General features: G+C 30.7%; 1 protein-coding gene across 26 annotated transcripts in view; it reads left to right on the top strand.

The window, feature by feature from the left end:
* The window catches only part of Mef2 (Myocyte enhancer factor 2), a 140,958-nt gene that overhangs the window by 108,332 nt on the left and 6,888 nt on the right, over window positions 1–25,738 (top strand). For 22 of the 26 annotated variants that reach the window (XM_076405225.1, XM_076405220.1, XM_076405204.1 and 19 more), the window contains one exon: window positions 25,431–25,607. In XM_076405225.1, the coding sequence (XP_076261340.1) occupies window positions 25,554–25,607 (54 nt within the window). In that variant the 5' untranslated portion in view covers window positions 25,431–25,553. Of the gene's footprint in view, window positions 1–20,948; window positions 21,161–25,430; window positions 25,608–25,738 lie in introns of those variants that run through there. The other 4 variants (XM_076405206.1, XM_076405219.1, XM_076405223.1 and 1 more) reach the window with 1 other exon arrangement.

The raw sequence follows: 25,738 nt of genomic DNA on the forward strand, positions 1-25,738 counted from the left end.
TCAAGTCAATCAATAAGCTGTTAATTACCAATCTAATACTAGTTCACAATTCCACTATTCGAAAGGGTGTTATTATAGACAATCCTTCTTTCCATATATCCAAACAATTTTTCCTTGCATATATGTCTCAACCTGCATGTCTATTGTAGTAGTACTTTGCTGCATCCCATTTTAATGAAAATGCAGTGATAGGGAGGAAGATGTAACACTATGTGGCCCATCTGATCTGTTCAGTGATTTGATTTATTGTGTATCTTTTTTCAGACCTACTTCTGTAAAATCAATTACATAAAACACCAATAAGCATTTCAGTTATATTTACCAAGTAATTATTTTAAATACGTGTTCTCTTTAACATGGTATCTTAAGTAATATAAATATAAATTAAAAGTTAATTTATGTTATGCAAGCCATTCCTTAATTACAGCTTTTGTCATTGTTTGTTGGAACTTTCTCACAGGTGTGCTGCGGAATAGTGCATTTTCTATAAAAATAACTGATGGTTCCTCCTAGTTTTTTAACAGCTGATGTTCAAACGAAAGCAAAGACTTATCCATGGTAATTTCTCTTGGTTTTGAAGGAAACAGTAACTGCTCAAAGACTAAAACCATTTCTGTTATACCTGCAATAAATTATTTAAAAAATGTATGATTAACGAAACCTACTCAAATGTTATTCTAATTGTCTTTACACTCTTTTTATTCTTCATTTTTCTATTTTGAACAAATGAACAAATATTCCTTAATTTTTGTCATGTTTTAAAATATTATATTATTTTAAAAGCAATATCTGGAAATTCCGTTAAACCTCCTCGTGGGTTATTTTTACATTATTTAATATTCTTATATTTCCTAACAGTGTATGAAGGGATGACTTACATCTTTCAAAGAGCTGCACATCCCTAAGTTTTCTATGGAATTATCTATGAAATAATTGTATACAAATATGTTTATATCGAATAAAACTACTCGCTGTTTTTATACATTTCATAAATTTAATCTCGAATAGAACCCCAGCAATTTAATAGTATCAGTACTTTCCTTTCTAACGTATTTTACTGATAAGACATGGTCCCCATTACCTCATTCCTGTTCGAAGTTATTGACTAGAGACGTAATCTGTTTTTGACTGAGTATTTGTTAGCTTCGGTAATTTCAGTCAGAGTAATTACCAATATTAAGCAGCGATTTGAAATCTATCAAGACAAGCAAAGCGTTTGCCGGTCAAAACCACGTTTGTCGGCTTATTGGCTATATAAAAAATGTGAAAAATACAAATGATAAAACGGATGGCAGCGGTGTTACCTGGAGACGAGGCTTGCGCAGTCGATGGTGGCATGTCTAAACCAAACGATGGTTGAGCACTGAATGAATCGAAATACCCTTCAATAACATTCCAGATAAACGTCTCGGGGTTGCCGCCAGCTATTCGTTATCGGGTTCTAGTTGGCGCTGCTGGCACCCCGCCCGTGTTGAACATCTGGGATTATATTTCTGGGTATTTTGTAGACCGTTATTCTACGATATAAAATTCGACATGCCTCAAGGTCGCTACAATACTCACCTGTCAGAATTTTACATACAATTACTTCAACCAACAAAAATACAAAAATGTATGAAAAAATATCAATTACAAAAAAAATTATATACCAAACAAAATGTGTTGCATGAAAAATATGATAAATCGAAACGGTTGTGGTTGGTACGGTTGCGATCTGGTACGGCTGTTGATATCTTCCGGTCTTACAGATACCGTTGCTTCATCGTCGCTTTGGCACTTGAATGTGGTCCATCGACGACGTTGAGAACAAGCTATTTTTCGGACAGGACTCCCGTAATCGACGCTGTGGGAGGATCGATTGTTCGACGACGTGGTAGCTTATTTTCTTCGACGACGAGACGTTGGCAATTCTGGTACCTCGGCCATGACATGACGAGTCTACGGTGACTGCAATCGGTACCTAGCTTCTGGAGCTGCTCTGTGACTAATCCGTAGTCACATACGTTACGGTAATTCAGAAAAAACAAATAACGACGGTATCTGACCGAAACTGCCCGAAGACTTTCAAATCAAAATGTCTGCCATTATGACGGAGACGGCGAGCGAAGGAAGACATTATGATTTAAACATAGCGCCGAAAGAAATGTTTAGCCGAGACGCTGATGATTAACCAGTGATGTAAAAATATCTATGAGTTCAAAAGATTGTGAAAGAAAATTTTGACAAAAAATTTAAAAAAATTAATTGGAAATAATGAAATGAAATATAAGCTTCATTGTTCCAGCACTAAAATAAAATTTAATGAGGAACAAATGTTTGAATGAATGTAATATTGAAGAAATTTGAAAAGGAATAGGAATAAAATGAAAAGGAATATTGAAGGTAAAATCGAAAACGAATCGAATTAAAAATATTGAAAATTTTGAAACAAAAAATATAATGGCCACGTAAAATACACCATGCTGCACGTACCCTCCATTCACGGGTCCAAACCCAATTTTGCGAAAGATCAAGTCGGGGTCACCACTTTAGTGGTGTTTACATTATGTGAACGTTATTTATTGGCTATATAAAAAATGATTTTTCACATTTTCACAAATGATAAAACGGATGGCAGCGGTGTTACCTGGAGACGAGGCTAGGGCAGTCGACGGTGGCACGTCTAAACCAAACGATGGTTGAGCACTGAATGAATCGAAATACCCTTCAATAACATCCCAGATAAACGTCTCGGGGTTGCCGCCAGCTATTCGTTATCGGATTCTAGTTGGCGCTGCTGCCACCCCGCCCGTGTTCAATATCTGGGGTTATATTTCTGGGTATTTTGTAGACCGTTATTCCACGATGTAAAATTCGACATGCCTCAAGGTCGCTACAGTTGCATATCACTAATGTTTTAATGAATGTTGCAAACAGTTGACAACTACACGAATTTTATTGGTTGATTCGGTTACATATTCGGTCGCATCAAACAGAATTGTGTCTCTTTTTAACTAGAATAGAACGAGAATAATATTGGATAATATTGTCTGAAATTAAAACGAACTTACAAATTTCGATAAGCATGAGTTGCATGAGTAAATTTGCTTCGCGAATCACTTTTCAACAAACAATACAAAAATGTATAGTTCTTAGTAAGTTAGTAAGTAGTAAAAATAATTAGTTTTAGCATAATAAGTTACAAATTACATTAAAAAAATAAAGCTAATTAAAAACTAAGCGGTAATACAATTTACTATTTGATGAACAAACTAAAATAATCAAGAAGGCTGTACGGGTGTTCTTATTAATAATGAATAAAACTCGCACGCCGCCAATGGAAAATACAAATGAACAGGGAAACAACAGAGCGGCGGCAAGAGGGGTTGGTTAGGAGGCGGTAGAGGAGGAAAAGATGAAACAGGACCCGGCGATCCCCAATGCCAACTAAATAATAAATTCAAAAACACGCCACTGAAGTCTCTGAAATATGTAGAAGCCGACCTGAACAGGGAAGCTCACTTGAAGAGCGACAGGTTAAAGGAGGAAAGGTCAACCCCAGTGCCGAGCGCCGGCATCCTACACCCCACCACCTTACCTCCCTCCACGTACCTGCCGGGCCCACGTTTTAGCCCTTGTGACGTCACCGCCACGAATCGGCGATGTCTTGATGGAAATAATCTTCTTAACGTTGAGATTTTTTTCCATAGGACTGAGTCGTCGTTCGGGTAGTTACTTGAGGGGCGAAGGGTGAGTTGACTTTTGGCGATTTAGAAAAAAAGGGCCTTAGTAACAAACTCATTATTTAATTGTTGTTAATTACTTGGAATTATTACGTACATATTTAATAAAATTATTCGAGTTTATATGTGAATTCCCGGATATCTGTTTGTCAATTACTTATTCGTTATTTTATTGCTTATATCTATATATTATCTCACGAAAATTACGTGAATAATAAAAATAAAACGAAAATTTCCAGAGATGAAAGAACGGATTTATTATTATTAGAACACCTATAAAAACATTCATTTTATTTTCTAGTACAGTTTTTATCAACTTTAATATGATTTTTCCTTCCATCCTCCAATTTATGAATTTCCACGTTACTGTAGTAGTTTCTGGGAAAGCCTGCAAATTACCTTTTTACGGCAACTATTTGTTTTTCGTTCGATAAAAATCATTTCCTACCAAATAATCTTTTGGAATATGAGAACAACTAGAAATCAAATAGAGCTAAATATGCAAAATAAGCTGCGGATTAAAACAACCTGTATTTCAATTTACTGATTTTAGTAATAGTTTTTGAAGTTATGTTGTCTTGATGGAAAATGATTTTTTTATTCTATAAACGGAGACCTTTTCAGTAATGTTTGAATTCACTTGATCAAAAAAATTACAATAACAGTCTAAGTTTATTGTTTAATTAATTCGGAGGCAATCTATGAACCAAATTCCTTTTGAATCTTAAGAAACACTTCAAAGGCCAAGGATGAAGTCTATCATTGTTAGTGATTAGTGTACCTATTATGGGTACAACTGTACATGTCTTTCCGATGTTTAAATTAAAATTAGTTCTTATGTCTTTTTAGTTATGTTTCCATATGTTGACGAATAAATGGTGCTCCTAGAAAAAAAAGTACGGCATAAGTACGGCTACATAAAGTACGGCACAGTGTTTACCTATAGCTTCAGGTTTTGGTTTGACATGGTTTTTAATTTTAAAACATAATGGTTTTTAATTTTAAAAATGTTTATAATCAGTTTTGTTTCTAGTTATTTTCTATGCACTATGAAAAAATTTATTCTCTTTTAAATCTGAAGAAAATGATGCATTTTCTGATGAATACTGCGAATAGGCTATATAGCAACATGTCACCAATCGTTATTAACCCACAAACTTCACCTTAGCATGTTCAGGACGTAGATATAGATTACAAATATAGATTTAGAATTTAGATCTTTTACAACTGATTCGCATTAACGCAGAGTGATAACGTGATTTTTACAAATATGATAAATCTCATAAAAAACTAGCGTTTAAATTACAAAATCTTATTCCAAGTACCTACATTTTGCCGTTTCTTTTACGATTTGTTAGAACAACACTTATTTTATCACTATTTTAAATGTTGTATTAATTTGTTAGAGCAAAAAGCTGTTCAAGGTCCTAATACATAATAATCATACATATTGTATAATTCAAATCAATAAAAGAAAATATCTCAATGATTATGTCATCGGATGCACGTTTTATCGAATTTCCAGTTTTAAACGTTTCTTTGAATAATGTCATCGCTATAGGAATTAGTTGTTTATAACCACATACATAAATAATTATATGGACAGTGAATTTATATTGAATGGATGATGCATCCTAATATTAAATTGAATCGGATACTTTTGCAACTATAGTCCATCCAGAATAACAGTAAACTCACGTCATCGAAACTGGAAAAAAGTAACAACTTTTACTTTTACTTTATTTGGGTTTTGACATATAACAAAATTCTAATATAAATAAAATAATGAAACAAATATAATGTTATTAAATATAATTTACATACTATAATTTTAGTATTTATTATCGAATAATTTAAACTACATTTGTTGTTTTATTATATTTACATTGAATTTTTTTCCACACACCTATGAAGTAGATTTCTGGGCGCGTTTTTTATGTAGTGGTATCCTCTGGTGACCTAATCCATATAATTAACAATTTTATCCAAGTAATGTATTTCGTTTTCATTCGAAAGCATATTTACATTTTTACGTTTTGTTCTTGTTTCCTTCGTTGCTGTGCTTTCAGACCACATTTTCTTGTCAAATCATTTTAATATGAGTATATTTCTCCTTAATTTCTTCTGTTAATACCGGTCTACATTTTTCTTGCAAAATTTTAACTGATTTCCTCTGTATCTCCTGACTTAATCGTTATATTCCCCCAATGAGTAAAAGAGTTAGTATCAATTCACTCATACATTCCAATCAAGTGTTCATATCACATTCTGGACAATTACACACATATCTGATTTGTGTGCCTACATTTTCAGAATCAGAAGATTTACACTTTTTGCTCTAAAATAATTGTATTAAATTATGATTATATGGAAATCACAATATCCAAAAAAATCTACTTATGTTTTCGTACATTTTATATATTTCATTTCGAATAGAGCCAAAATCAAGATGATCTTGGACCTACACTCCTTTCGCATGTAGACGGTTTCTCTTTGGTTAATCTAACATTATATCATTCTTCACTTTTTGATTTTAGTCCCAGTGCTCATACTAATATTCAATAGAAGTACAACACGCTAAAATATATCCAATAAAACCGCAGCAAGCTAATATTTAACACAAGAGGGGGTAAATCCCCATTATTTCGTTGCAGTTTGAAGTAACTGATGATAGACGAAATCTGTTTCTGACTGATTATTTATTGGCTTCGGCATTTTCAACAAAAAATATCAAGCAGCGATTTGAAATTTATCAAAACAAGCAAAGCGCCAAAACGGCATTTGTCATTTTATAACCTTTAATTATTATCACTAATGTTTTGAAGAATTTTGCAGACATCAACCATGCGAATTTGAAAAGCTGATTCGGTTACATGTTCGGAGAATAAAATGAGAAGGAAAAGTACGGCCTAATTTTAAAGCTAATTTGCAAACTGCGATAGGCAATATTCAACGTCATAATCACAAGAGTTCACTGGAGTCACGAAGTTTCAAGTCAGAATCTCTATATAGACTATATATTCAAGTATTTTCTCCTACCGACAACATAACAATACCGTGTCGAAGGAAATATGTTGGTTTGACAGCTTCTTCGGCATTTAAAAAACGCATTCCAGCGAAATCATATTCAATCGATTTTAGTAGTCAGAAGGTTTACGGTGGTCTACGAAGTCAGACGGTGTTTGGTGAATATACTGGGCGCGATAAAACATTCACGCAACTCTTATAACCCGCCATTGCTGGCCTTTTTGCAACATTACTTCGTTCGGTTTATTCAACTGACGCTGATGGATAACAGTTTTATTCGGCCATGATATGTTACACCTTGGTGATTCCACGATATGAAACACCATGAATTTTCTTCTTCGGTGACTATATGAATGTCGTTTGTCATTCGTTTTTTTTGCCTAGCAAGCAATGAAACGGTAATATTGAAATGGTTTGAAAGGGCATTTTATTATATTTTAGTCTGCTTTTTTCCAAGGAGGGTTTATTTGGACTTGATCTACTGCTTAAAGTGGGCTCCGAACCACGGTCTTCGCCTTTAGCCTATCGACTGACGAATGCCCAATTTAGAAATCTTGATTGATTGAATAAATTATTACTGACGTAACAGAGATCATTTTTCTTGTCCGATTTTACACTCTTACCTTTTGGACAATCACAGTTATAAATAATCGCAAATATAAATTGACTATGGCACCCCAACAGGATTCGAATACGCGACTATTGCAACAGTAGAAGTAGTTGCAATTGCAGTAGTAGAACGCTTCGCTGTTGACTGTCGCTTTGGCTACTGCGCGAACCAAGCCAGCACTTATCGTTATTATCGATATACCGCTGAAAATGTTGCAAAACGTTGTACTAATTCTAAACCATATACCAGAAATCATACTCAAATAGAAATGGCAGAAGATTAACTTTTTAATAAAGTCAAGGTCTCGCGTGAATCTGCCAGCAAACTGGGTACAATTTCATCCTCTTTTTCACTACTGCGTTATTTGTTATTGCAGTTGTGTTAATGAGCTCATTACAATTCATTTCCTTGAAAGGCTTGCCTTTTCATTCCTTCCGTTCCTTTACACTCACAGAAAGTTCTTCACATATCATTTAGGTGTATTTCGTCTTAGGAATAGTGATTATATATCTCCAATTTACACTAAAAAGTCACTCAAAATCATGGAGAATAAGTTTAAGAAAATGAAAATAGCTAATAATTGGTAAAAGCTTATCTCTTCCTATGATATATCGACATTAATTAATAAGAAATCTTTACCTGAAGTCAGTCTTTACGAAGGAATGTAGATGAGCAAATCAAAATAACTTGTATTTTGTTGTATGTTTTTCACTATTGAGCCCAAATAACAGAACTTGTCAATTAGTCTCTTAGTTTTGCTAGTTTTATTATTAACTTATGCCCAATGGTTATTTTGTTCGCATATTTTAAAGTGTGTCGCTAGGAAAAGGATCTGGTTTAAATGAGGAAGTCATAGCTGTATGTAAAAAGCACTTGTTTTGGGAATAATAGTTTATAGTATTTCTAAGAAAACAAATATATGTTGAATAAATTTATATTTGTCATTTATCTACCTAGAGTTTTTTTATGGCTTCAATATAATTATTTTCCAAATATGTCTATTTAATTTAACGTTCTTACACTTTTTAATACTACTATTTTTATAGTTAAATACATATCCTGCTTTATATATATTGACAAGCATAAGATACGTCTGCAAAATACACGAGACTTTATTTCTATTAAATCTTATATTTGAGCAATTTCATTTTCACATATTAGATACTGATTGGTTCAACGATGGTTCTAAAGCGAGACGGTATTTGACAAGCATCAAATTCTTTCGTTTATCTTTTTGAAAATAGATTCCGAGTTTTAACCGATAGTTATTTCCCTCAGTTGATTTGAAGGAAATTAAATAACATGAGATGTATTTTTTGTATATTATCAGAGATATTTATGTTTTTTAGTTGGCCCTGTCTATTATTTTGCTATATTTTTACTGTTAGTGTCGCTAGATTACATCAGAAGTTTCGTCAATGAATAAGCGTGTTGTCAGGTCAAACAAGAAATAGAAGTTCTCTGATTTCAATACATATTTTGTTTTTACTATACAATAAACATACAATTTTAGAAGAAAGATACTTTAAAAAAGGTTTAAATATTGTTATGCGCCCTTGATAAAACAGTTTAATGTCAAGACAAGTTCTTAATTCTTCTCTATATAACAATATATAACAACAGATTGAGTGATGCATTTTCTAATAAGGGCGCTGGGATAGATGTCAGATCAAGAAAGATGTCTTGAGCAACGTCTATCATGATTTTAAATAACTCTTTCAAACCATTAAAATCACTCTTCTATCACTATAAAATCAGTGGGTGAGTACATAAAATCATCATATTGAACCAGCTATTTCTCATTTGGTGAAGTATATCAGAGTCAATTTGTTGTTATTTTTCTCCAAATCTAAACTTGACTGATATTGCATCAAAATCTAGACCTGTATCCAGATTGCAGGTGGAACTAGCGACAAGGATAATATTCCATATGGAGCCTACCAGTTTTTAAAGTAACTTATATGGCTTACTCAATTACATTATTTAGTGTGTATTTTAGAATGGTGAGATTTCCTCCCCAAATAATTATTTTAACAACAATATTACCTACTTTTGTTGTAGTTATAAACTGTTCATAAAAATAATGTTTTTTTCTACTAATATAACTGCTACTTAACTCGAAATAAAAAGTAATCCTCGCCTTAGTCTTCTGTTGAATTATAATTAAACCTTAAATCCTTAAAAGGTATACTTTTCTGTGAATGTGAGTGGATATATCCTTCTTAAATTTATTGCATCAGCTTTATGTCCATTTGATTGATCATTCTCCGTTATTCTAATTGCGACATAAACATTATTTACAAAATATATAAAGTGATACTTAATAATATGAAGCCGGCAACGAGTAACATGCAGTAAAATTATTGTGTATATGATTAAATCAGACCTCTGACATGTATGTTGCCTATACATCGTGTTGTTTTAATCTTAGAATATTATTGCACGTTGTCCACTGCTCATTACCTCAAATTAAAAGTAATTTGAGGAAATTTCATCACAGACATTTATGCTATCTTTTATTTTTGTGGCATTTCTATCAACTATATTACTCATTATATTTGATGCCTATCAAAGTTCTGAAACCAATAAAAATACAAGACCTGTATAAATTTACCTGGCCTTATTCGAAAAGTATATTTTTATGTATAAAATATATATTTTTTCAACGTCATCAACTCGCGGTTCTTTTTTCGCGAATTTTTTTTCTTTATGCTCCTAAAAAATACGATTAGACCAACCTTTGAAATGTATTCGTTTCAGCAATGACCTCATTGTTACAGCCAATTTTTTCGCAGAGATAGTTTTTCAGGTTTCTACATAAGAAATAATAAATGGGTGCTAAAATTGGCGAATATGGTGGGTGCAGAAGCTGTTCGTATACTATCTTACGGAATTTTGCCATGGGAAAATGAGCACGAGTGTATTGCCTCTATGGGAAAGGACTTCTTTTTCGTTAAATTTTTATAAAAATAAGTTGGAATAATACTTCTGCTTCTGCTGTCCTATGGTGGCTTATCAGCTCTCGAGTCGAGTTTGACTATTTTGTGGGCCTTTTCAATACAACTTTAAATAACCATCAAAAATGCTTGTACGCTACGTTTGTAGTCAATAGTTATTATTTTATAGTGGATAACGAAGCTTCATTTATTAGTAAAAAGTATCAGATGAGAGTTAAAAGTTGAAATTACCATTTTTCACAAAATGTTTCTACTGATTTAACGCTTTTCTAGTAGTTATTTAGTTGGTGCATATCGAATATTTGCGTCAGCATATTGTTAACCAAATGTATTTTGAAAAATTTGTTGCATAAAATTACTTGAATATGTATTGCAAATATATTGCCAAAGCAGATCGCACTTGATTATAGTGATATTTATAATTTAAAATTACAAATTTATTATATAGACTAAGATGAAATAGAAAATCCAACAGCAACTAACAAAATGTGGAAAAATATGTACAAACCACAAATACTACTGAATGAATTAATATTATTTTAGACATGTTAACTTCAAAATTCAGTTCCATCGAAGCTATAAATAAAACAATATAAATTCAAATTGTATATTTCACTGAAAGTATGAAAAACTAATCTACTAATTATATTTATTTTAACTAAAAGAATAAATATTAATCAGAATTAGAGAATCTTCATTATAATTTTCTTTCATATTCTCCATTCTTCTTTCTCATTATATATACCGTATAAAAACCGTTAACTTTAACATTATACTAAGCTACGAAAAAAATTAAGGCCAGCACTGGACATTCAACGCCAGACCTGGAGCATTCAACTTAAGCAACTTGAACTATGAGGAAACGTCAAGAACACTGATTATATCACAAATAATTAGGTAGTTCAGATATCTAGTCTCGATAATTTTAGTTAGTTTAGCAGTAGTATCTGAAGAATTTTAATAAATGTATAGCGCATCCACCATAACGACACAATAGCCAGACTTTTATAACCTGTAAAGTTTAATTTTGAGAAATAAAATGTTTTAAAATGTATACCGAATACAGATTGTGTCTCAATGTTTAATTTATACGGCGTTTTATTTCGCATTTATGCCGGTTTAAAAGTTGGTATGGTTTTACGTCTACACTTTGTGTACTTGAATTGTTAGCGCAGCTAAACTGGCACCTATCCAAAATCAACGACAGGCGAAGGCTTTATTGGTTGAAATTATGGACAGAGCTGTTCAAGGTTCGTATAACCGCTAACGAAAAACTCAGTCATTTGCCTTTCTTAAAATTCCGTTTAGCCACAGCGTTTAAACTGTTGATTTTCGAGCTTGATATATATTTGCTGTCTTAACTATTAATTTTATTAATATAAATTATACGAATTAGATTTGTGGTATTTAAAATATATGACATAATTTACTTGGTGTCTACTGAAGTTACCAAAACTTATCAAGAATAATACATTCCACTACCTAAGGATGACTTCATTGTATGAAATCATATGGTGATGTGGTATACAAGGGGTATACTGGCTTTAAATTATTTAAATTATTATAATTTAAATAGCTCTATGTAAATAATATCCAGCGATTCGGGAAATCTCTTAAAACACAAGAGTTTTCGTGTATTAATTTTATGTTGGGTATAAAGTAATTTCGGGTTTTTCTAATAATGGTATGACAATCATATATCTCCAGTACTGCATATTCAATAAAGTTTGTACTATATGCGTTAGAAAGCTAACAGTTCATAGACCATAGTAGATCTAAATTCAGCTTCATTCGTTTAATAAGTCTAAAGTTATTGCGCTTTGGAGCGATGCTTGGAAAATAAAGATTCCAGAAGATGCATTTTCATATTTTGCGGTTTTGGTTTTGTTTGTAACTAATGGGATTGGAGCAGATGATTTAAAATACTACCAAAATTGATTAATAGGAAGGCGCTGTTTTCTACAACCACACAACAAGCCACACCCATCGATGGTGGCTTGCCAAAAATTGATTGATATTGGCTGAATGCATCCACCGTATGTCTTAGACTTAACTATTTGACTACCATTTGTTCTGATCTTCGCAAAACTCCGGCTTCAAAAAAGGCGTGTGAATATCATTTGGTTCTGTTTCTCGCACAAAAACCTCAGAAGTTCTATTGATAGTGACGGAATTATGGTATTACCAGAAAAATACCAAATGGTTATGCGGCAAATGTATCATTGAGTAAATCAACTATAATTAAATAAAAGTAATCAACTATTTTCCTGATTTTATTTGTTGAATAAGATACTTGTGCAACATACACAGATACTTCTCTGAGAAAATGTAAGCTCCCTATCGTTGTGTACAATGTTAAAGATAGGAATTAACTGTGTGAAATAATAGTATGTAAATGAAAGTATTTGCTTTACTTGAACATCTTATATATAATATAGCACCGGATAATTCTGTGACTATTATATATTAAGTTCAAGGCTCTGTCATGAATCTATATGCTTTATTAGGTATTAGCTTCGAAAATGTCGACTTACGAATAAAATACTTTATCGCGTTTTTGCGATATAAACATATATCAACAATTTTATCTTTAAATGTTAAGTTGTAAATATAACAGCCGTTATTTTTCATTCGGTTTGAGCTTCCATTTTCTTATCTATGATCTTTGGTTAACCAGATCTAATTGATCTAATCTGTCAACGAGAAACTGAGGCAAAGGTACCTAAAGACGGATAGCATAACAGGTCAATTGAAAAGCGTCCGGCCTGACATATAGATGGCGCTACTAGAATTAAATATGTTTTTCAGTTAGCCCTAACCTTCAAAAGATACGTGTATAAATTTGACAGCTGTCGGATCATTACTTTGTGAATTAAAGGATTTTGAGTGAAGCAACTTTTGTTATTGTGAAAAAAAAATGGATAAGAAGGAATTTCGCGTGTTGATAAATTATTGCTTTTTGAAGGGAAAAAATATAGTTGAAGCAAAAACTTGGCTTGATGCGGAGTTTCCGGACACTGCCCCAGGAAAAAATTGCGGCCTATTTTGAAGCAAAGGACAAATCGTACTGCAAAAATGGTATCGAAAAATTGGAGGGTCGCTATAAACAGTGTATCACCCTTGAAGGCAATTATATTGAATAAAAAAAAAACTAATTTTGCCAAAAAATGTGTTTTACTATGGTAGGCCGGGGACGACTTTTCAATTGACCTATTATATGTTCAATATCATCAAAACAAACAACTCTTGTATGTACCATATGTCAATATCACCTTATTTTCCAGAATGAAGAAATACACATGAGTTTTGAGGACTATATCTTATCGAGATGGTTAGGATTGTAGATTTATATTAATAAGCATCATAGATGATGGTTTCAACTCTCTACTCTATTGTTCCCATGCTCTATCACCCCATACGTTGACTTGTGAAGCAAGACAAATGAAGAGTTTCTGAGTTCTCTGAGTTTCACTCCAGTGGTGTTAGCTCTGCTATTTACTAATTTGAAAACGTTATTAAAACTTAGACTTCTTCGTTGATTTAGGAGTTCAAGTGGCTAACGCCCTAAGGCTTTAATTTTTGCACCAACTGAATTTTGGAGCAGTACTGCCTATTGCATATTTAAAGGACCAGTAAGCTTCAGAGTTGTAAGGTTCGAATTGTTACAAAGGGAGTGATGAAGGTCCTCCACGTTCCTTATCGTTTTTGATGAGCGGAATTTCAATTTTTGTTGTATCGATCTCTTCAAAATTTTAGATTCAGTTTTGAATCTGAAGGATACTTGACGTATCATTTTATATCAAGTATGGAAAACCTCGAATATTACAGAATCATCTACGTGTTAACGCTCCATAGCGACTGAATTCCCGGGAGTCAGGCTACCGATTGACATATCCCTGGCATTCCTTGCATTCATGTAATGAGATAAAGAAATATAAACGTTCTTTTCAGATACCTTGCGTTCTTTTCGAAACCACTTGATTTTAACAAACAATTATTTTTGTTAACAAACAATCATTACAAAATAATTCGATAAATGAAAAGAAAAATAATATAGAGTTTGATCTGAGATATATCAATAGTTATACATTAAATAGTATGCCTCATACATTATTTGATTATCTGCAAATAATTAGTACGATTTCTCGTTTTTTACATTTAACCTCAAATTCTCTTGGAAAGACTATTGCTACAATAATCGCCTTTATACCGAATATTTATTTATTCTAATGTATAATCGTTATTGAAATATTAAAATGTTTCTATTATAATACATTTATCGAGTAGCTTTAATAAAATCGTTTCGAATAGAAATCATAGTTCACTTATTGGTAAATTTAATTCAATATGTGCAAATGACATTCACGTTGGTAATATTTAAAAGTCACATTAAGTTTATTATCGTTTGATAGTTTATACTGTGAAGACGAAATCACTTTTGTAAAGGTTTAGTACACAATTAAACATCATATATTTCAGTAGTATAACAGGTCAATTGAAAAGTCCCCGGCCTGACACATAGATGGCGCTGCTAGAATTAAATTCATATATTTTTTAGTTAGCCCTATCCCTCAAACGATGCGTGTATAAATTTGATAGCTGTCGGATCATTAGTTTGTGAATTAAATGTGAATTTTGAGTGAAACAATTTTTGGTATTGTGAAAAAATGGATAAAAAGGAATTTCGCGTGTTGATAAAATATTGTTTTTTGAAGGGAAAAAAAACAGTTGAAACAAAAAGTTGGCTTGATGCCGAGTTTCCGGATACTGCCCCCGTAAAATCAACCATCAAGGATTGGTAATGCTAAGTTTAGACGTGGTGAAATGAGCACTGAAGACGGTGAACGCAGTGGACGCCCAAAAGAGGTTGTTACCGACGAAAACATTTTAAAAAATTCACAAAATGATTTTGAATGACCATAAATTGAAATTGAATGAAATAGCAGACACTCTAGAGATATCAACTTAACGTGTACATCATATCATTCGCGAATGTGGGTGCCGCGCGAGCTCACTTTTGACCAAAAACAACGACGAGTTGATGATTCGGAGCCGTGTTTGAAAATGTTCAAGTGTAATAAACCCGATTTTTTGCGTCGATATGTAACAATGGATGAAATATGGCCCCATCATTTCTGCTGGCAAGGTTATGGCGTCTGTATTTTTTGATGCGCATGGAATAATTTTCATTGACTACCTTGAAAAAGGAAAGAAGATCAACAGCGACTATTACATTGAAGCATTTGAAGAAAAAGAAAGTGCTGCTTCTCCAAGACAATGCACCCTTTCACAAGTCAGTGAAAACGATGGCAAAAATCCATGAATTGGGCTTCGAATTGCTTCCTCATCCACCGTATTCTCCAGATCTGGCTCCCAGCGACTATTTCCTGTTGTCAGATCTCAAAAGAATGCTCTTTGGTAAGACATTTTCGTCGAATGAAGAAGTGATCGTCAAAACTGAGGCCTATTTTGATGCAAAGAACAAATCGTACTACAAAAATGGTATCGAAAAGTTGGACCGTTAGTAACTTCTTTACATCAAGTCATTTTATCATATTTAGAAATAAAAAAAAATTACTGGGTGCTGAATTTAGACATTACTTATTGATAAAGGCAGATTTTGTCATCTCTAAACGTAGAAATTTTGATTTTAAATGCTTATTTTATTATTTTTCTGAATATGGATGATCTGTAGTTTCAATTCAATGAATCGTATCACTTGTTTTTTTTGCTTTTCAAGAACAATATCTTGCAGATATCTTTACGACTTTCCAATACGCTCTATTTGGGATAAAATTTCCTCTGAAAAAAGCATACTCATGTCCCGGAAGCAGATCTATCTTCCAAAATAATTGTTTTTAAGTAGTTGAAAATTGAACGATCTAGTTTTGATAGTCATTAATATTGTCATAAAAGATTTTTATCAAAAAATACTGTTTAAGGCACCATTAAATAAGTAGCAGCACCATTTTTGGGGAAATATTATAGTACTTGCCATATACCATTCTTATCAAAAGAATAAATGGGATTATTATAAGGCATCTAAATTACATTTAAAAATTTAAAAAATTTATCAAACACAGTTATGTAATGAGTATATATAAATGTCTCCTGTAAATTAATATAATTTTCAAAATTAGAACAATTTATTTTAATTAAATTACACCTATAACAATGACTTCTACATGTACGTGAGATATTTCGAAGGAGAGATGGTACGAAGCAAAAAAATGCCAGCCAATCAAAGGTAGGTGGAAGTCTAGAGTACGAGACTTTTAACGATAATAGACTAACGCACTAACAGGCCCGGATATCCGCCAACGACAGCTTCTGGATATCCAGAATGTTCCCAGCTGTTCACCCTTAAGTATTAGGGCCGACAGGAGATGCATTCTAGACACGTGAATTATATTCCGTTTATTTTGTCTGGTTCGGCGTTCTTCCACACATATATACACACACACACACGGACACGGACACGTACCTGGGATCTTTCTTCGTTACAGTTTCATCCGCCGTTAATTTACTCGAATTAAAATTATTTTAATTAATTAGTTTCAATAATCGAATTGTTATGCTAAATTATTTAATTAATAAGGTATTGTTAGTGTCCACAATAAATATTTATATTTATATCTATATAATTAATTACCCAATATTTTGATTTGATTAATAATTGATATAATAATCAATATACTAATATTATGATAATAAACTAATTTCTAATACAATTTTTAATATTCCATTATATTTTTAATTGGGTTTGGTTAATGTCACAAACATAAATGCATAACAACAGATATTTGGGAGAATTAATACTAAATAAATTATTGAATGAAATATTTATATAAGTTTTTAATCTTAATCTTGGCTAATTGTTAATACGAGCCTAACTTCATTTAATTTTTATAATTTTACATTGTTTTGTAATATAGTATAAACTTTTTTATTCTTAAAATATTTTATGCTAATTGTTAATTAACAATTTGGTTAAACGAGCTTAATTATTTTTGATCCTAATAAAAATTTTACAATTATAATGATTTATTTTAGATGTAGAAATTATTATTGAGCATCTAATTTTTAAGTTAAAGTGGTTATAATTACTATTATTTAACTAATTAATTAATAGAAACTTACCTAATAATTATTGTCCAAACCTTGTTAGTTTAGGTGTAAACATAATTACTGAGCAACTCATTTTAATTAAATATATTAACATAATTAACAATATTTAACTAATTAATCAGTAGAACCTTGCCTTGCAATTATTACTCAACTTTTATTAGTTTAGGTCTAAAAATAATGAATGAATAGCTAATTGAGTTAAACATTTTTTTGGTTAAATTAACTAACATCCTCAACATAATTAATAATATTTAAATAATTAAACAATAAAACCTTGTTGAGGATGTTAGTTTAAGAATAAACATAATTAATAAATTATATATTTTTTAATTAAGCATGTTTAACTAATATTTTCAACATAATTAATAATATATAACTAATTAATCAGTAGAACCTTGCCTTGCAATTATTACTCAAGTTTTATTAGCTTAGGTGTAAAAATAATTAATGAATAGCTAATTGAGTTAAACATTCTTTTGGTTAAATTAACAAGCATTCTCAACATAATTAATAATATTAAAATAATTGAACAATAAAACCTTGTCTAGTAATTTTTATTCAAATCTTGTTAGTTTAAGAATAAACATAATTAATAAATTATATATTTTTAGTTCAACATGTTTATTTAATATTTTCAACAAAATTAATAATATATAACAACAGATATTTGGAAGAATTTACCAATTAATATTGAATAAATTATTGAATTAAGTATTTATATAGCTTTTTAATTATAATCTTTGCTATTTGTTAAAATTAGTCTAACTATTTCATTTTTATAATTTTACAATGTTTTGTAATGTACTATAAACTTTTTTTTCTTAAAATATTTTATATTAATTATTTATTAACATTTTGGTTAAATGAGCTTAATTATTTTTTTATCCCAATAAAAATATTACAATTATAATGATTTAGGTCAAGTGTAGAAATTATTATTGAGCATCTAGTTTTTAAGTTAAAGTTGTTATGATTACTATTATTTAACTAATCAATTAATAGAAACTTACCTAATAATTATTATCCAAGCCTTGTTAGTTAAGATGTAAACATAATTACTGAGCAACTCATTTTAGTTAAATATAATATCATAATTAACAATATTTAACTAATTAATCAGTAGAACCTTGCCTTGCAATTATTACTAATTGAGTTAAACATTCATTTAGTTAAATTAACTAACATTCTCAACATAATTAATAATATTTAAATAATTAAACAATAAAACCTTGTCTACTAATTTTTATTCAAATCCTATTACTTTAAGAATAAACATAATTACTAAATTATATTTGTTTGAATTAAACATGTTTAACTAATATTCTCAACATAATTAATAATATATAACTAATTAGTCAGTAGAACCTTGCCTAATAATTTTTATTCGAAGTGATTTTTTCGCGTTTTTTGCCCGATATCGAATCAAGTCTTATGTTTGTTTATTGCATTTTTAATCGACGTTACTAGATATGGAATCGTCTAGTTCAAAGGCTGAAAAATATGATTTGAACGCCGTTTATTGAAGAACTTTTATATTAATCGGACTGGTGATAAGGGTCGATCATCTTTAAACACAAATAAACATATTTGTAGAGAGCAAATTTAAATGTTCTTATATAGTCGTGAATAAATTGATGTACGTTAAATACGTTCGTAATAACAGCAATAATTCTTAAAGAGGAGTTGGTTTTTTTTGGTGGCTCCAGAAAGTAACAAAAATAAAACGGCCTTACTTTCAGGAATGTAACCCCACGCTGAAATTTCCAGTTAAACTATGCACGTGAAAAGAGCAGCACGAGTCGGTTTTGGTAATATTTTCATTAGGCTACTGTACAGAGCACGAGGAACGTTTTAAATTACAATTTTTTTTATTTAGATCATATTAGTTATTGTGTTATAATATCTATGGTAGTGATATATTTTAATTTATAATTTATAGATATATTATTAAAATTCATATAATATAATATAGAATGTTAATGAATGAAGATTATAATAAAGTACTTATTTTTATGATTTTATTATTAAAATAAGTTAAATCATTCTTATTTGTATCTGTAATGTTTCGTATATGAACAAAAAGAGCAGATTTTTAATCAAACTATTCAGTTGAGATGAGTTTAAATTATAAAATTATTAGGTTATTTTGATTAACTTTTTTTGTGATAACTGCGATATAAACAAGCAAACAATTAATTAATGAAAAGATAAACAATTTTGTATTAATTATTCACATATGATGAAGAACTTCGTATGGAAGAACCATCTATATTTTTAAATATTAAACCATATATTATATAGTAGTTAATATAGTTGTCATTTACATTTTATAATTATAATTAATACGGACATAATATAATTAACAGAGTACTAACATAGTAACGGACATAGTATAAATTATAAGGAATATTTTTCACCTTAGTTGAAGGTTCGAATCCCGCAGGGCATGGATGTAATTTACGTCTGTGATTGTAACTGTAAATGTATCTAAGTAACAGTGTAAAATCCGAAGCATAACCATCCCAGTCCCGGCAGTAACCAGGCTGGATAAGGCCGGATATTTACTGGCATGATCTCTAAATTGACCAATCGATAAGCTTAATGCCGGGAACCGTGGTTCCAAGCCCACATTACGTAGTAAATCATATAAACCCAGGCTGGTATAAAAGAAAACTATATTTTAATAATTTAAAAAAGGAACATTAACATTTATATTTTATCGAAAGAATTTTTATGTAAAAAAATCAAATAAAATCATTGTAGTTTATATTTTGAAATGTTAACAAATATTTTGAAAATATTTAATTGATTGAAACTATAGAAGCATTAAAATTATATTTGTTTTTCAGCGCGATTTTTTCTTCGCTTCATTTGTCAGTATTCAGATTTGTTTTAAATTCAGGTAAGATTCGGTCTAAAATCAAATTGGCTATTTTATAAATATAATTATCAAATTTATGCTCTATCCTGTTTTCTTATTTAGGCTATATAGTTTCTTATATAATACATTAAGTTGATTTAAATCGAATCTATGATTTATTCTTTGATATTTTAGTCTATTTTTAAAAGTATATTAAATTTTTGTTTACATATTTATGTTTCGCAACGGGGTTTTCATCAGCCGATTTAAAATAGAGTTGATGTGTCTATTTTTAATATATCAACTCCATCAACATATTTCATTAATGCGCTTAATCATGGCCAATTATTAAATTCAAATATGCGTTGCGTGAATTGATATGAAATTGAAATGATGCGAAACAAAAGATGTGGTCGTGCATGTTGAAGATGAAATGTTAATTTTTTTTTTGTTCATATCATTGCCGAATCGACGAAAGATGAGAAAGAAGCGGCCATCTCTTCAGGAATTTAACCCCACGCTGAAGTTTTCAGCTGACTGTGGACGTAAAAAGCGACGCGGACGTCGATTGGCGCGGCGGCCTACGTCACGGCGCCCGAGCGACCAATGATTTTCGTTCCCCCGCGGCTGTTCTCGGTACTAACGTTGCACGGCAGGAGTTTCCGAGATCGGTATGAGCTTAGCAACGTGATGCGCGTCTTACGATCCCCCAGTCGATTGTACGGCGTTGCTCGATGACTTCAAGCAACGGCTTTCAGTGAAAGATCTGAACGTCTGAAAAACCGGCGCGAATACGTGTGAATACGTGATTTTTTTCCTTTTCTTGTAATGTGACTTATAACTATTAGGAGCATAGGTGAGTTCATTGATAACATCTAACCTTCCGAATTATGATAATATATTCTATTTTTTAACAATTACTTTAAAAAAACTACCGTGTGCGAAACAAAAAATTTTACAAGAACATTTAAACGAAATTACTGTTTATTGTCTAAATTCATTAAATAACAATAATAATTAATATATGACAAAATATATTAGGTTATAATGTAGCTTGCAAGTTATTATCATTTAAAAATATACAAATATATCTGTTTGTATTTTCTATTATCAATAATTAATGTAAACAGATTGTAATCTATTTATTGTTAATTCGCGAATTTTGATTTTTTCTAAGTTATTCCTTTCTTTGCCTGTTGAGATGAATTATTTTTTATCATACATGTGATGATCTAAAAATAATGTTAATAATGCATCGAAAAATCAAGGATAGTCGAGTTAATTTTAACACACTAAGCGAAAAATTTAAACTCGTGAAATCATCGACATTTTACAAAATAAATTTTTTATCATCCGTTAAATCTAATCTTAATAAATGTCAATCAGTTACTCATCATCCGTAAATTACGTTCGATGCGTTTCAGCTGTTTTAGAAAAGAGCGCACCGACTGTCATTAATGTCAAATTAAAATAAACTTTTTCCGTATTCGTATATGTATGTATATAATATATCCATAGACTATAATAAAAAATTACAATTATAATCAATATTTTAGATCTGTGAATAAGTTGGACAAAAGTTTCGGAAAAACTTTTTTATGCCCATTTTTCCATAAACTAATTCATAATCCCTCGTAAATTTTTTATCTCGATCTAATAAAGATTCATAACTTTCCTAATAATGTTTTAAAAAAAGCAGGGAATAAAACAATTAAATTCCAAAAATTACACAACCACATTTTAAATAAAATGCTATTTTTTATTAATTTTTTATTTCTAACAAATTTTTTGTTATCTATATATAAAATATATCTAAATTTTGCTAATTCTGATAGGATTTTTATTAAGTCTATTTTTGTAAGCAGCAATTTCTGTTTATGTTTAAAATTAGTAACACATTTTATCGAATATATAAAACAGTAAGCGTTTGTTCCTATTTTTAATTGTAGTGTACTTACTACTTCGTTTGTTAATTGATTAACTTATTTGTATCTTATTAATATTCAGATATTCAAAATGTGATTTTTGTTTTGATTTATATCATTTAATTGCTTTAAATAAATTGTTATTGATTTCTATTAATAGTTTACATTATCATTACATAGTTTTACATTATCAGTGCATATATATTATCAGCAACATTCAGAAATATGCATTTTTATTTTTTTAAGTTTGTTTAAGTTAAGTAGTATTAATAAGTTATTATTTCATTAAATTATGTAAAATAATTAAATTTTCTACCCACTCAAGTTAAATAAAAATAGTTCAAAAGGTTTTGAAGGTTTTCGTTTAGGTTCAATATTCCATATGTTTGGAAGGCAATATTTTGCCTTGTATAAGGGATGTTCTGGCTGGATTTTTAGTGGTAGCAGGTAAAAGGGTCTAACATTTAGTGCCTAATAAGAAACCATGTGTGAGAAATGAACTGCACATTTTTTTCTAGTAGATATTTTCGTATTTTAAAATGTTAGAGTTGAAAGAATATGTAATAATAATGTGTGTGTTATTAAAAGTGTTGGATTGTGACGCCTTTATATTAAGTTATCGTTGGGGAGAAAACCTTATACGCCACTGTAAAGGCCATCGAAAAAGCAATTAAGGTTGGCAACAGTGTTAGAGCAGCGCCCTTGTGAATGTAGGAGGATCGGCCTTGGAAGTTCACCCTCGGCGATCGATCGCGACACAATATACGACTAAATCAGGTCACTGTGCTGGCAGGTGGCCTGTTTTTATCCATTTTCCATGTTCCAACATCGTATCTTCCACCGAAGCGCCCCAATAGAGTCCCTGTTTGCCGGGATGTTTTTTCGCCATGTTTTTTTCCACGCCCTCTTGTATATTTCGCTCATACTTTTTTGTTCGTTTAGAATCAGCTGATAACCTCCAACCCCCTACCCTATTCGCTGTTGACCCCACGCTACAACTTTACTTATTCCAACAGATTGATCATAATACTTTTTCTAAGTTCAAGTTTAATAATTATTTTTCTTAACTGTAAAATGGTATTAAGTCAGTCATATTATATAATCAGTAATAATTGTAGGCTACTAAGCACACCAAATAACAATTAATAATTAAATTGAAATTATTATTATTAACATCATTATTATTCAAATTATTGATTTAAAATGAATATACTTTTTAAATAATGTTTAGTTCATTTCTTCTTCAATTTTTAATTTATTTTGATCAAGTACTTTAGTATACTTCTATTTATTTTTGTCATGTCTACGATTAAAACAATATATGATATTAAAAATAGTAATACCCAGCCAATTTCAATAGCAATGTATGTCAAACATAAAAAGTTGAAACGTATTTATTTATATAATTTTCCCTGTTGATGTAAAATCACTGAATCTTTCTTAAGGCATGGACGTTTTCAATTTTTGGTTGCGTATTATAGGAGTTGTAAAATCCCTTGAAGAACAACCGTCCTAACCACTCAAATTATTAGCGTAATATCATGGTTCGTTGTCTGTTAAGTAATACGTCCAGTGTATATAAAAGATAGTTGATAAAAAGCCCTTAAAATATAATTAAAAAATAGTTTGACAAATCTACCTACATATTTTGTTGGTATGTGTTAAAATCTGCTTTTTTACCTTAAGGATTTGTCAGTATTGAACTTATTACTTGACGTGGGCTTTGAACCACGGTCCTCGGCATTAAGTCTACTAGCATCCGTGTAGCTAACTAAAATTGGAAGAGCATTCCAGAGCACATCCATTCTTACCTAGCCCGTTTACTGCCGTGACTGTAATAGTTTTCCTTGTCGGGTTTTACACCCCTGCTTATGAACAATCACAAACATAAATTTACAACCATGCCCTGGTGGGATTCGAACCCGCAACTATCGCCACAGTAGGAGGCCCGTCCAGCTATCTTCACTGCAGCGGCTACCAAGCCAATCCTACATATTTAACATTAAATAATGTATACCAAAATCATTACTGTATGTTGAATATATTTTTGAATAATAAGAAACGAAAAAATACGAAATTATTTTAATGCATACTAGTAATATTTTATTCTTTGGATTATATCATTTTCATTAAAATCCAGTATTTCCGTTTATTCTTACCAGTTCTGCAAATGTTAATTTTTTAACATTGTATTAATGTCATATCTATGTAAAATAATGTGTAATATATGATAGTGCATAATTAAAAACAAAAATAAATATGTGGTGAATTATCTTAGACCTTCAATTAAAATTTGGTATATTCGCCAATTTACCAAATGTCCGAGGTTTGACGGGATTATTTGTCGTGACGTTATTACAAAAAAAAACATATTTAACAGATGAAGTTCTTGTATTTGGATTTAATTTTTAGGTAGATTTTAGTTACCTCAACTATTTAGATTTTTTAATTACTGAACGTGGGCTCTTAATCAAAGACCGCACGTTACCAATTACCCCCAATTAACACCCTATGAAGATTATCTTAGGCAATTCGTAAAGCCTATCGACAAACGAATAACCAACGCGGAGACCATCTCCCAGGGCATCCCAGCCTATTTAGTGGCATTATTTTTTTGATTATTTCATGTCAGATTTCATCATTTACCTATAAACAATCTATTTGTCTAAAACAATTTACCTATAAACAATAATTATTCGAGCCCACGTAAGATCTGAACCCACTTTGTTTTTGGAAACGGTTAAACCGCCTAACCACATATATATTTCATTCGTTTAAATAACACTAACATTCAGTGATGAAGTTAACTAATTAAAATAAAAAGGTAGCTTAAAGTAATAAAATAGCTTCGTAGTCGTAAACATAATTGTACTAAGGACTAAGCATCTCCTTCACGCCGGTAACCAGACTGGGCAAGATCGTACATCTTCTCGTATTACCATCAGGTCCAATCCAAACAAATATTAGTTATGTTATATTTGCATATGGTTTTATGCGTTTTTATCTATTTTACAATTAATAATAACTGTATGGCGGTTTAATTGAATTCAATTTTATTATCCGGATTTTATAATAAAGTTTTTCACAGAACGTTTTTCATAAATTGAATTATTTAGAATTTGTGTCTAATATAATCTAAATGTGATACTTTTAGTATGGGTGAACTAGAATAATTTCTAATATGTTTTTTGTTTGTTACAGATTGTGGTGCAAATAATAGATTAGGGCCAAATACATACATCGTTCAAGTTTATATATCTTGAGTCTGTTGGCTCCTGTATTTGTCGAAACGGATAGTTCATTTATTTATTCAAGATTGCTGCCATGGGTCGCAAAAAAATACAAATTTCAAGAATCACAGATGAACGGAATCGTCAGGTAAAGATCTAAACACCAGTGTTTATGCTTATTTAATCCCTTTTAGATATTTTATTGTTTATAGGAAATGGTTTACATTGCCCTATAACAAGCAAATATTTCCAATAACTAATTAGATTATTTACGTTTAT

The sequence above is a fragment of the Rhynchophorus ferrugineus genome, unplaced genomic scaffold (genome assembly GCF_030347505.1).
Source record: "Rhynchophorus ferrugineus isolate W39M unplaced genomic scaffold, kcgeb_rfMv2 rfM5, whole genome shotgun sequence".
Classification (NCBI taxonomy): Eukaryota; Metazoa; Arthropoda; class Insecta; order Coleoptera; family Curculionidae; genus Rhynchophorus; species Rhynchophorus ferrugineus.